Raw genomic sequence first — 14,550 nt, 5'->3', positions numbered from 1 at the left:
GAGACTTTGTATGTTGTCTACCTCACTTGCTTTGGCAATGTTAACACGTTTCCCATGCCAATAAAGCCCTTGAATTGAGAGATGTTGATAAAGAGAGCAGGAGAGATATATATTGATAAAGAGAGCAGGAGAGAGATATGTTGATAAAGAGAGCAAGAGAGAGAGAGATGTTGATAAAGAGAGCAAGAGAGAGAAAGAGAGATGTTGATAAAGAGAGGAGGAGAGAGAGAAAGAGAGAGGTTGATAAAGAGAGCAGGAGAGAGAGAAAGAAAGCAGGAGAGAGAGAAAGAGAGATGTTGATGAAAAGAGAAAGAGATGTTGATAAAGAGAGCAGGAGAGTGAGAAAGACAGAGGTTGATAAAGTGAGCAGGAGGGAGAGAAAGAGAGCAGGAGAGAGAGAAAGAGAGCAGGAGAGAGAAATAGAGCAGGAGAGAGAAAGAGAAAGGTTGATAAAGAGAGCAGGAGAGAGAGAAAGAGAGGTGTTGATAAAGAGAGCAGGAGAGAGAGAAAGAGAGAGGTTGATAAAGAGAGCAGGAGAGAGAGAAAGAGAGATGTTGATAAAGAGAGCAGGAGAGAGAGAGAGAGAGATGTTGATAAAGAGAGCAGGAGAGAGAGAGAGACAGACAGACAGACAGAGACAGACAGGGACAGACAGACAGACAGACAGACAGACAGACAGACAGACAGACAGACAGACAGACAGACAGACAGACAGACAGACAGACAGACAGCTGACAGTCATGGCCACCTGGTGTTTGCTGTAGTATCCATTTTCAGTGTTGGCCTGTGAAGGTAAAACCAACCTGTCCTCCCCTGAACAGGTCCCTATTCACTTTATGTGTGAGTGGGACAGGTAGGCAGACAAACAACAGCACAGGGAATGGTAGAGGAAGTCATTCTCCCAATGACATCACTGTGAAACAGAACTGAGCTAGGGGAAAGGTAAACTTTATGTCTGCCCTACTTACTGTACTGTGGATGGTTCATTTAGCTGGTGGGAGGGAGAAGAGATGCTGTAACTAAGTCCCATTATAAGAGATTGTTGTAAATCTAAAAGGCGCATTACAGTGGACATGGATGGTATAATGACTTCCATGAATCAGGCATTTGACTGGATTTTAGGCAGTTTATATAATTTCATTATAACACTGAATTACCTGTTGTTTAGCTCTGAATAAATGAATGATAAGATAGCAGGAAGGATAGAAAGAAAACAACACTAATGTGAAACATTTCCATGGGCTGTATATGGAAGATGAGCATGAGTTTCATTCTTTCCCACTCCTGCACTAAAGACTATCATGTTCCACATCAGGTAAAGGGATCTGTGCTTACACACACACACACACACACACACACACACACACACACACACACACACACACACACACACACACACACACACACACACACACACACACACACACACACACACACACACACACACACACACACACACACACACACACCCACACGCACCAGAGATCAGGTTTAAACCCCTCGCTTCAAAGCACATGGAGCAGAGGGAAGGAAGATGGCACCTGCATTTTGTTCTGATGCTGGATCCAGTATGATGGTGAGAGAACAGGGAAAAGGAACAAGGATCTGAACTCTACAGCCCAATAGAGTCTCTGAGGACTGTATGAACACATAGATGGAGGGAATGACACTTGTCTTCAATATGAAGTGAACTGATAAAAGGGGTTCATGGCCCCCTAACACTCACCTAACCCCACCTTGGTTAACAGATCTCTTGGGTGTTTGGAAGCTTTGTGTTGCCAAGATGATGCAGCAGATTTTGAGGGACATGTACATCGATCCGGACCTGCTGGCAGAGCTCAACGAGGAGCAGAAGCATATCCTATTCTATAAGATCCGCCAGGAACAGGTGAGGCGCTGGGATGAGAGGGAGAACCAAGAGAACCAGGAGAACCAGGACCAGGGAAAGAAGGGTGAGTCTGGGTGTACTCTACTGAGTCTTTTTTGACAAGCGGAGTGTAGATTTAGAAATGCTTTTAGCTGTGTCTACATAATTTTTTAATAGGGATGTTTTGTTTTGTTACTGGTAAGTTTCGCTAAATAAAATATTCCAAATAAAATGGAGACTATAGATGTTGTGTTTGGAATGGTTTTATTAGTCACAGACACAGACAGTCAAAGGTGATGCTAACATGCTATCCCCACTGTGCCCGTTCAGGCAGCAGAAGTATCCAGTGGCTGCAGGGCTGCGATGGGGATGTGTGGGTGTGGGTGATGGGCGACGCTCCTGGGGATAAGCCTTATGAGGACATCATCAAGGAGCTGATGGGGGAGAAAGCCAGACGGCAGGCTCAGCAGGAGGCCAAGGAGCTCTGGTGAGTGGGGAAGGATAAACCATTGTAAATGGTAAATGTTATTGAAGCAAGGGAAAATTTGTCAGAGAGATTATACTGTATGAGGGATGAGATGGGTAGATAGGGAGATTTGTGTGTTATAGTGCCAGAACTAGATTTAAACTCTCCAAAGACATCTTTGATGCAACCCATGTCAAACTGGGCTTTAGGTAGGTTTCTCACCCCTTCCTTTCACAACAAAGTGTTTTTCAACAACCCTCTTGCTCAGGCGAACCAAAGAAGCTGAGATCGAGGAGAAGTTCCGGGATGCTATGGCGAAGGAGAAGGCCCGTTTTGTGGCAGGGAAGTGGAAAGAAGAAACGGAGGACAGGAAGGCTGCCAAGCAGGAAGAGGAACACATGCAGGAGTCTCTCAAGGTAGGGCAAAGGCTACGCGCGCGTGTGTGCGTGTGTGCGCGTGTGTGTGTCTGGTTGTATGTAAGTGATGGGGAGCTTTGGTTGCAATTTGGAAATGCGAGTCGGATTACTTTTCCCATACAATCCAAGTGATCAATGTCATCTACAGGGATTGTGTTGATACTCGCCTTCAGGGCATACATTATTTTTGCTGGACTACCTTGCCAGAACAGTCCCATTAAATATTTCAGCCTTTAAGTTGCATGGTGCAATGCCACACTGTTGTTAGAGAGAGAGGACATCCCCACAGTCCCTGCTCTACAGTAGAGGGAGAAATATGAGAGAGGGGGATCGGACGATCGATACTCAATCTGGGAAGCACACTAGCAGAGGGAGAATCAGCCTTATTAGAGGGATCTGTGGGGCAGGGGTGAAGTATTTTCCAGGGAGTGCACTGCACAGAACAACCCTGTGTGCGTGTGTGTGCGTGTGGGTGGGTGTAGAGATACCGTATATGTATATGAGGATTGATCATGGAAAAGGGTTTGGTATTTATCAAATTTAATCATCTTTATACCTTCAAAGAAGAAGAGGAAATAAGGGGGAGCTAGAATCTGTGGGGGATGGCAGCACCACATCTGCACGTTTGATCACTGCTGTACCATAGAGCCCTGTTGGAGCATCAGCAGTCCTGGGTGATGAAGAACCCGGACGACTGAGACCTTCTTAAGAAACTCGTGAAATATTAAAGAGCTTGTTTATCATTGCCCTCTGTTGAGCTCGCCTGAAGGAAAGTGCTGAGTCATTAAACATTTTCCTGTCTGAACCGCTGGGACTAAAATATAAAATATAGAAGACGCTAAAGTCGTATCACTAGACTATGTATAGCAGAGTTAGGTCATTAGTCTTCCACCAATTCAGTTTTCAATTCAGAACCCTGGCTTCCATTACAATGTCTAAAAATACCATTTAACTATCCTGTTTGATGGGTTCATTGTGCTGAAAACCCTGGTTTGAACCCCTGTTGGTTACATTCACAGCAGAGTAGCCTTTGACCTCTTTGAGAAACCCAATCGTGGTATTGAAGCAGAACCCTGTGTGGTCTGAAACTATGAATATGTTCACTGAGGTTCTATACACTGTATGTTCTTTCCAAAGTATCAAACACCAATTATCTCCGCATCACAACTGTCAGACACATCACCACTCTCCAGCAGGGGGAAAAATCCTTTTAGCTAGAACAAAACACAACAGCTAACAATGGTCCCGGTCAAAAGCTGCCTGTTTTCACTCCAGAACTCAATGGCAATTACTCCATGCAACTAATTACAAGGCTTAAGTGGTTCAAATTACCACAATGCCATGTGTTTGTCCCTGGGAATAAATTATTCAGTAAATTATTACCACATCAGTACAGATGATGAGCTGAATGCTTATGTATGGAATATCATACTGGGCCCGATTTCCCAAAAGCATCTTAAGGCCAAGATCATCATAAGAACCTTTGTATGAGCATCGTTTCATCTCAGAGTCCATCGTTGCTTGTTATTACCGACTGCCTCAGACCACTCGTAAAAAAGCATTGTTAGGTGTTTTTTGCCCTTCTGCATCACTTTACACACAAAAGATCTGTGCTTAACATAGAATCAAGATGCTTATTGGTTTCTCTGTGACTGCAGATAACTTCAAAACAAAGTTGCCAATGTCTTTGTAATTTTTACAAACAAACGTGGTTTAAAAATATGCTTCAAATGAAAACCTAGATGACTAAAATATTATTACTATTTACATAGGCATATATATTTAAATAATATTGAAATCAATTTCTTATTCAGTCAATTGAGTTCTATTTTGCTAATTGTAGGTTACAGAAATGTTTGCCTCAGCATACACTATATATACAAAAGTATGTGGACACCCCTTCAAATGTGGATTCAGCTATTTCCGCCATTTCCTTGTCCCATTGTTGACAAGCGTATAAAATCAAGCACACAGTCATGCAATCTCCATAGACAAACATTGTCAGTAGAATGGCCTTACTGAAGAGCTCAGTGATCTTCAACGTGGCACCGTCATATAATGTCACCTTTCTAAAAAGTCAGTTCATCAAATTTCTGCCCTGCTAGAGATGCCCCGATCAACCGCAGGTGCTCTTATTGTGAAGTTGAAACATCTAGAAGCAACAGCGGCTCAGCCGCAAAGTGGTAGGCCACACAAATCAAGCTCACGGAACAGGACTGCCGGGTGCTTAAGTGCGTTGCGTATAAAAAAAAAATGTCTGTCCTCGGTTGCAACACCCACTACCATGTTCCAAACTACCTCTGGAAGCAACGTCACCTCGAGAACTGTTCGTTAGGAGCTTCATGAAATGGGTTTCCATAACCGAGCACCCGCACACAAGCCTAAGATCATGCGTAATACCAAGCGTCGGCTGGAGTGGAGTAAAGCTCGCCGTCATCGGACTCTGGAGCGTTGGAAACACGTTCTTTGGGGTGATGACTCATGTTTCACCAGCTGGCAGTCCGTCGGAGGAATCTGGGTTTGGCGGATGCCAGAAGAATACGACCTTCCCCAATTTATAGTGCTAACTGTAAAGTTAGGTGGAGGAGGAATAATGGTCTGGGGCTGTTTTTCATGGTTTGGGCTGGGCCCCTTTGTTCCAGTGAAGGGAGATCTTAATATTAACAAGACAAAATACAATGACATTCTAGACAATACTGTGCTTCCAACTTTGTGGCAACAGTTTGGGGAAGGCCCTTTCCTGTTTCAGCATGACAATGCCCCAGTGTACAAATCAAGGTCCATACAGAAATGGTTTGTCGAGATCGGTGTGGAAGAATTTGACTGGCCTGCACAGACAATTGACCTCAACCCCATCGAACACTTGTGGGATGAATTGGAACGCTGACTGGAGCCAGGCCTAATGAGGGCCCCCACCAACCCAGAGGACTGTGTGATCTCGCAAGGCCGCGGGCCGGACAGTATTCCAGGGCAGGTTCTCAGAGCATGTGCAGATCAGCTGGCAGAAATATTCACAGTAATTTTCAACCTCTCCTTGTCCCAGTCTCTAATCCCCTCACTTTAAAATGACTACCACCCTGTGGCACTCACATCTGTAATTATGAAATGCTTTGAAAGGCTAATTATGGCACACATCAACTTCATCATCCCAGACACCCTACACGCACTCCAATTTGCATACCGCTCCAAAAGATCCATAGATGACGCAATCTCAATTGCACTCCACATTGTCCTCACCCACCAATAAGAGGAATACCTATGTGAGAATGCTGTTTAACACCATTGTCCCCTCCAAGCTCATCACCAAAATTAGGACCCTGGGACTGAACACCTCCCTATGCAACTGGATCCTGGACTTCCTGATAGGCCGCCACCAGGTGGTGAAGGTAGGCAACATCACCTCTGTCACACTGATCCTCAACACAGGGGCCCCAAAGGGGTGTGTGCTTGGTCCCCTCCTGTACTCCCTGATCACCACAACTGCATGACCGCGCACGACTCCAACACCATCATCAAGATAGCTAGTGACATGACGGTGGTAGACCTGATCACTGGCGACACTGAGCCAGCCTACAGGGAGGAGGTCAGTGACCTGGCAGTGCGTTTCCAGTACAACAACCTCCCTCAACGTCAGTAAGACCAAGCTGATAATGGAATACAGGAAACGGGAGGGCGAGCATGCTCCCATCCACATCAACAGGGCTGCGGTGGAGCGGGTTGAGAGTTTCAAGTTATTCGTCCCCAAATCAATAAGGACTTAAAATGGTCTACTCACATGCGCACAGTCGTGAAGAAGGCACGACAGTGCCTCTTCCCCCTCAGGAGGTTGAAAAGTTTTGGCATGGACCCTCAAATCCTCAAAAGGTTCTACAGCTGCACCATTGAGAGCATCTTGACTGGCTGCATCACTTCTTGGTATGGCAACAGCACCGCTCTATCCCTGAGCCATAAGACAGCTAAACAGCTAACAGACTATCTGAGATGAAAAATATGACTGTCTCTTTGCACACTCACAGGGCTCTACACTGCACTCATTCAACACACATATAACATGCACACACGTTTATTCTGACTCTACGGGGGCGGTCGGTAGCTTAGCGGTTAAGAGTGTTGGGCCAGTAACCGTTGAGCCAGTAACTCGAATCACCGAGCCGGCAAGGTGGAAAAATCTGTTGTTTTGCCCTTGAGCAAGGCAGTTAACACAAACAACAGCAACTGCTCCCCGGGCGCCGATGATGTGGATGTCGATTAAGGCAGCAGCCCCCTGCAGCTCTTTGATTGATTAAATGCAGATGACACATTTCGGTTGAAGTCATTCAGTTTTGCCACTGACTAAGTTTGTCCTTCACACACAAACTCACATATAATCATAATTTACTCTGCTATTACTCTTTTTATCATATATCCGGATGCCTAGTTACCTTACCCTTATATATATACTGTATATACACCTCTATCACTCCAGTATCCCTGCACATTGTTAATACGGTATTTGAACTGACTCTGTACATAGCTTCTTACTTGCTTATAATAGGCTTCTTAGCCTACCTTACAATAGGCTTAATGTACAAAATCTTAGATTTGGCCCATAATTCCGCACATTTTGTTACATACCATGAAATGGATTGTAGTCTACACTTAGCTAAATAGAACTCAATATGATTGAAATATGGACTATGTAGTCTGCTGTATTTAACTTTTGTTTCAGTCATCTCAGTGTTCATTTGAAGCATAATTTATTAATTTGCTTATTTCTAACAATTGCAAAGACATTGGCAACTTTCTATTTGTAGTCAACTTGGTTCGACCTAACGACTCACCTACTGGTGTAAGAGTGGTCTGAGGCAGTCGGTAAATAACGAGTGTTTTCAAGTGCAACTTTAGTAATGATGGTTTTGGGAAACAGCTTACAGATTTAACAATTCTCCTACGAAGGTTCTTACGATTAACTTAGTCTTAAGCGGGCTCAGGACAATTATTACTGATGTGTCTTATTACAAAATGATATGCAAATAACTCTGCAGTGTGTGTGTGTGTGGTGTGTGTGTGTGTGTGTGTGTGTGTGTGTGTGTGTGTGTGTGTGTGTGTGTGTGTGTGTGTGTGTGTGTGTGTGTGTGTGTGTGTGTGTGTGTGTGTGTGTGTGTGTGTGTGTACGCCCGCCAGTCTTTTGTTTCCCATTCCTCACACATTTCTTCTCCGACAGAAACGAGAGGAGGAGGAGAGACAGCAAGGTGAGGAGGAGATAAAACGTGCAGAGGAGAAGAGAGCGAGGGAGCTGTATATCTCCCTAGAGCAGGAACAGAGAAGGAGTGAGAAGGATGACAAGGAATGGGAGGAGCAACGTAAGTCAAGTCTTCCCTGCCTTTTCTGTCTACAACTGTTTTCCTTTCCAGTGATCACCTCCTTCAATTCTACACCCCATTTTTACTCCTTTTACATGATCCTCTTGTATTCACCTGTCCCTCCCTAAATATCAACTGCAAAACTTCTGTTGTTTATTCTCAACTTGTACAGTTAAGCTCTCTCGTGGAACTACAGCACACATCTGAGAATGAAAGTCCAATGCAAAGTCACTTCCTTTTCAAATCTACTCTCTTCTCCATTTCGCCCCTTCCAGTGCGGCGCTCTAAGATGGCTGACCAGGAGATGCAGAGAAAAGCAAGGCGGGCACGGGATGAGTACAAGCGCCAGTCCCTGCGGGCTATAGAGAAGGGCCGTGTGGCAGGGCTCAGTGGGCTGTTCCAGCAGGGCCCAGTGGTGGGGAACGGACCAACAGCAGCCCCCTTCAGGAGATACAGCAACGTGCTAGAGTCCTCCTCCTCCACCACGCACCGCCCCGGCCTCCAGCCTGCTACTCCTCCACTGTACCGCCGTAGACAGAGCCAAAGGCACAGCACCATTGTTACACAGCCACTGATGGACAGGTACAGATATAGCGCTAGCCTACTACTCATGAATGCGTATAAGGATAGTTATAAACTGGGTTGTTTGAGCCCTGAATGCTGATTGACTGCTCTAATTACATTGATAACCAGTTTATAATAGCAATAAGGCACCTCGGGGGTTTGTGGTGTATGGCCAATATACCACGGCTAATACACCACGCCTACTCCTCATGAATATGTATGGGGATAGATATAGCATAATTACTATGCAAGAACCAATCAATATACAGATCAGATGCATAGAGTGTTAAAGTAGAACAAATGTATATAAAATACTGTATATTGAGTGATACACAGAAGCAGACCCGATAGGCCCGCCATGCTTTTTTGTGCCTGGAACTCATCTAAAGCATTATGCACCTTTATCATGGCAGCATTAAAAAGCTTAGGGCAATCTGTGCTATAATATGTCTTAAATGCTTATTATGGTATATGATGTGTTTATGTCTTGCTTCCCTTTTTTTTTTTCTCTCTGTCTTCTCCAGTCCTGCCTGGGTGAGAGCCCCCCGGCCCAGCTCCAGAGAGTGTGTTTTGCTGTGGTTCAAAGAAGAGCAGACGCCCAAACAGGCTGGCTATGAGCGCAACAGCACCACCATCGCCCCCTGGTTCCACGGTCAGTGCTGAGTTGTTATCTTGATCAATCGTGGATCCCTCCAAGCTTCCCCTCTTGCACCAATCTACTTTTCTTCACTACCACTGCCACATGCAAACTATCTAACTAAAAAGTATTCTCAGGAATTGAGCAATGAAGGGAAGTTTTAGTATGTTTGTGCATGCTAGGGTGTTTTAGTATGTTCGTGCATGCTAGGGTGTTTTAGTATGTTCGTGCATGCTAGGGTGTTTTAGTATGTTCGTGCATGCTAGGGTGTTTTAGTATGTTCGTGCATGCTAGGGTGTTTTAGTATGTTCGTGCATGCTAGGGTGTTTTAGTATGTTCGTGCATGCTAGGGTGTTTTAGTATGTTCGTGCATGCTAGGGTGTTTTAGTATGTTCGTGCATGCTAGGGTGTTTTAGTATGTTCGTGCATGCTAGGGTGTTTTAGTATGTTCGTGCATGCTAGGGTGTTTTAGTATGTTCGTGCATGCTAGGGTGTTTTAGTATGTTCGGTGCTAGGTGTTTTAGTATGTTCGTGCATGCTAGGGTGTTTTAGTATGTTCGTGCATGCTAGGGTGTTTTAGTATGTTCGTGCATGCTAGGGTGTTTTAGTATGTTCGTGCATGCTAGGGTGTTTTAGTATGTTCGTGCATGCTAGGGTGTTTTAGTATGTTCGTGCATGCTAGGGTGTTTTAGTATGTTTGTGCATGCTAGGGTGTTTTAGTATGTTTGTGCATGCTTAGGGTGTTTTAGTATGTTCGTGCATGCTAGGGTGTTTTAGTATGTTTCGTGCATGCTAGGGTGTGTGGCTGGAGGGATGAGGCTCTTCAATAATAAATAGGCCACCCTAGACTAATTACTGGCGAGTGGCCCTGAGCCCTAACTCTCTCCATAATAGGTCACAGTGTGTAGCTCCTGGTTAAGTGACAAAAGCCCAGATGAATGGCCTATGAGTGGCACACTCCACTGGAAAGAGGGGTGCAACATGCACTTCATGCTATCATGCAGAGACAGGGTATCAGGCATCTAAACAATGTGAGCACACCCAAACCCACTCTTTATATTGAAAAGATGCCAGTTTAATACCGTTTTCCCAAATCATGCATTCAGGCAACTGTCATCATCTCTCTGTCACTGAGACATACAGCTGGCAGACATACAGCCGGTATGACATGGCATTGTGAAAAGTTGCTCTCACTACATGGGAAGTTAATAGGAAGATTACTTTTAGATTGCGAAATCGTCTATCATACATGTCAGATTTCAATACTGTCTGATGTCACAACGTGGGAGATCTTGTCTCGAATGAGCCATTGATCATATATTTGCAATATTCCTAACTTGAGAAATCAATGAATCAATGAGCCCAATAAGTCTATGACAACAAAATCATAAACAGTGTAGGGCTGGCTAATAAGTCCTTAGTTTTAGGTTTATGCTCAAGTAAACAATTTGGCTAATCTATACTTCCATATTTCCAAATCCTATTCTTGAAGATCAAGTATAACATTTATTGGAATGACTGGAATTCTGATAAACTTTGGTTTTAAATGTAAATACATAATATAAATCGTATTATATGTAGTAGAAAGCGATGGGTTGAAAGAAGCCTACATTACCAAGCCATAAAGTAAATTTAACATCCATATATGGCCAGCTATGTAAAGTTAAACATTGATTTATCCTGCAATAGATGTCGTTCAATTGGTAACATACATGTTTGTCTTCTACTAATGCATCAAAGGGGAAGTAATCTAAAAGTAACAATGTAATCAGATTACGTTGTTGAGTTTGGGTAAACCAAAAGTTACGTTACTGATTTTTTTAAATTGACAGGTAACTAGTAACTAACGGATTACATTTAGACCGTAACCTACTCAACCCTGATTATAGGAATGTGTAGTTTCAGGTGGATTTTTCCTTTAATCATTTAGGGCAAAATTCAAGAATATTGTGCAAGGACCTTGCTACTGTCAGACTCTCCCTCCTCCTCAGATCTAATTTAACTACTGTCAGACTCTCCCTCCTCCTCAGATCTAATTTAACTGCTGTCAGACTCTCCCTCCCCCTCAGATCTAATTTAACTACTGTCAGACTCTCCCTCCTCCTCAGATCTAATTTAACTACTGTCAGACTCTCCCTCCTCCTGACCTAAGGTCTGATTTAACCACTCAGACCCGCTCCCCTCCCCAGGTCTGATTTCCAGACAGGAGTCAGAGACCCTGCTGATGAACACAGCAGAGGGCTCCTTCCTGGTGAGGGTGAGTGACAGGATCTGGGGATACACGCTGTCCTATCGCACGGCCGACGGCTTCAAACACTTCCTGATCGACGCATCAGGAGACTACTACAGCTTCCTGGGTGTGGACCAGAACCGCCACGCCACATTGGCTGACCTTATCGATTTCCACAAGGTGGGCAGGCAGGTTGCAGTATGTACAGGGTTTCACACAGTGAACTGCAGGGGTTGGGTCAGACACTTAGCATGCTATATACATCAGTAATGTCAGTGTCAGCATAGAGACTCCATGTGGAAATCAGATTAAATGGTTACTTAGTAACTCAACATCAAAGTGACAGCCAGCAAACATCTGGGAGTAAGTCTAATCAAATGCTCCATGATATACATCCGTGATCTTTTCATATCACATCAACTATTTTAGCAACCAATCACAAGCACGGCTGAACTGCGTTATCTTCAATAACACTGACTTACTTACCATGGAAACATATTCTCAGATGCGGAGGCTGACAGAACTGAATGTGTGAACTGTTTATCTGTGACATTAGTTATATGCTAATGTGAAAATGGTGCACGTTGTTCTTCAGGAATTTGCATGTCTCTTTGGCATTACACACACATAGAGTATAACATGGAGTCACTGTATACTGATCAGATAGAACATACTGACCAACCGTTTGAATATGATTCACCACAGATCATCACATTGAATCTGTAAAAACGGAACATTAAACCATTCTGTTACTATATACAGTGCATTCGGAAGGTATTCAGACCCCTTGACCTTTTCCACATTTTGTTACGTTACAGCCTTATTCTAAAATTGATTAAATTGTTCCCCCCCTCAATCTACACACAATACCCCATAACAACAAAGCAAAAACAGGTTTAGCAGTTTTTGCAAATTTACAAAGAAATCTAAAAACTGAAATATTACTGAAGTATTCAAACCCCATAGTCAGTACTTTGTTTACGCACCTTTGGCAGCAATTACCTCCCTGACAAAGGCCCTTCTCCCCCGATTGCTTAGTTTGGCCAGCCAGCTCTAGGAAGAGTCTTGGTGGTTCCAAACTTCTTCCATTTTAGAATGATGGAGGCCACTGTGTTCTTGGGGACCTTCAATGCTGCAGACATGTTTTGGTACCCTTCTCCAGATCTGTGTCTCTACACAATCCTGTCTTGGTGCTCCACAGACAATTCCTTCGACCACATGGCTTGACTTTTGCTCTGACATGCACTGTCAACTGTGGGACCTTATATTAGACAGTTGTGTGCCTTTCCAAAACCATGTCCTATCAACTGAATTTACCACAGGTGGATTCCAATCATGTTGTAGAAACATCTTGTGGCGCACAGCAGGTCAGCCACCAGAGGGAGACTCGTCGAGGCCTGGTAACAGACGGAGTATACATCACGAGGCGATGTCTCCATCTGCTGGACATGCCAGGTCTCGATGGGCTCTCCCGCCAGGACTAATTGGGGCTTGGTGAGTAATCAAGGGCTGATTGCTCACCAGCTGTACAAGTCCCATAAAGCTGCCAGAAGGGCAGCACACAGGGGAGCGACTGGGGGAGGAAAGGACTCCCGTATAGTTGGGGACGGTACCAGAGGTAACAGGAGGGAGTTCAATTTTTGATCCCCACAAGATACAGCAAGACCCGGAGCCCAGAAGACAGTATCCCGGAAAGGGTTTCTTGGGGGATATCTATTCTTTTCTTTGGACTTTTATTTTAATAAACACCTTTGAAACTGAGCTAATCCTACTCTGCACGTGTCTGATCTGTGTAAACCTTTTGACCCAACCCCCTGGTCTGCCACACGTGGTGGAGAATGTGGGCATTCTGATAATGTGGTCAGATCAGGGTTGACCTTTATGCAGCATCAGCATGGACGAGTTGATAGCTCAGTTCATCCGGGCCCAACAAGCCCAGCAGCTACAGCAGCTACAAAAAGTCCACCTCATTGAGGAAAACAGGAAGCTACAAGGAGGAGCTAACAGAAGATGACGACATCAAAACCTACCTCTGTACGTTTGAATGGACAGCACTATGGGAAGGATGGCCAAGGCAGAAGTGGACCAGTCTGCTGGCCCCGTTCCTCTCTGGGAATGCCCAAAAGGCGTATTGGGACCTGAACGATGAACAGGCGGCTAACTACAACGGACTCAAACAGGAGATACTCAGCCGCTACGGGTACAGCCTGGCCCATCGGGCTCAACTACTCACGAATGGAGGTTCATAGCCGACGCATCCCCCCGAGCCCAGATGAGAGACCCACTGCGCGTCACCAGCCTAACCGACGTATCCACCCTCTCCGTCCTAGACAAAGTGTTCCTGGATCGCTTCCTCCGGGCACTACCCCACGACATGAAGAGGGCAGCGAGTCTAAGTGCACCCCAGACCTTGGAGGGCCTCCTGGAAGCAGTGGAGATACATCAGAACACTCCAGCCCAGCTGAGTGAGAGCCAGGCCGAGTCGGCGACCCGTTCGGGGAGTCGGAAGGACAGCCTCAATGCTGTGTACCCTGAACCGACAGTCAGCAGGGTCAAGGGACCGCAAACCCGTGGAGTGACGGCTGGGATAGGGTCGACCCGCCACCGATGACCCCAGGTAGATGGAGACCAAAGGAGGTGTTTTGAGTGTGGCTTCCGGGGGCACACTGCCTGGAATTACCCGACTCGAGAGGAGTCGATGCCATCAGCAAGCCACGGAGGCAAGGTGGGTCACGCAGGGAACTACGTCACCTCCTGTTGGGCACACCACAAATCAACTGCACCCCATGGTCCCAGTGAAGGTTGACGGACACGACAACTACGGATGTATGGTTACCCTCATAACCACGAGCCTGCTGGACCAGGATACCAAACATGGTAGGGAGATGTCCATTTCCTGGGTTCAAGGGGACACAAAGCGGTATCCAACCGTATCGTGACGTATCGTGACATCGTGATGTCACAAGGGAACTGTCAGATGATGGTAGGTGCAGTACCAGAGTTGCCGATACCTCTCCTAGTGGGACGA

General features: G+C 45.2%; 1 protein-coding gene across 1 annotated transcript in view; it reads left to right on the top strand.

The window, feature by feature from the left end:
- Window positions 1-1,478: 1,478 nt before the first annotated feature.
- sh2d4ba (SH2 domain containing 4Ba) overlaps window positions 1,479-14,550 on the top strand; it is an 18,348-nt gene continuing 5,276 nt past the window's right edge. The window contains exons 1-7 of the mRNA XM_035754510.2: window positions 1,479-1,976; window positions 2,198-2,354; window positions 2,602-2,749; window positions 7,953-8,091; window positions 8,367-8,673; window positions 9,180-9,307; window positions 11,482-11,702. Coding sequence (XP_035610403.1) covers window positions 1,784-1,976; window positions 2,198-2,354; window positions 2,602-2,749; window positions 7,953-8,091; window positions 8,367-8,673; window positions 9,180-9,307; window positions 11,482-11,702 — 1,293 coding nt within the window. The 5' untranslated portion in view covers window positions 1,479-1,783. The remainder of the gene's footprint in view (window positions 1,977-2,197; window positions 2,355-2,601; window positions 2,750-7,952; window positions 8,092-8,366; window positions 8,674-9,179; window positions 9,308-11,481; window positions 11,703-14,550) is intronic.

This window comes from Oncorhynchus keta, chromosome 36 (assembly GCF_023373465.1).
Source record: "Oncorhynchus keta strain PuntledgeMale-10-30-2019 chromosome 36, Oket_V2, whole genome shotgun sequence".
NCBI lineage: Eukaryota > Metazoa > Chordata > Actinopteri > Salmoniformes > Salmonidae > Oncorhynchus > Oncorhynchus keta.
This window is presented reverse-complemented; position numbering and strand designations above follow the sequence as displayed.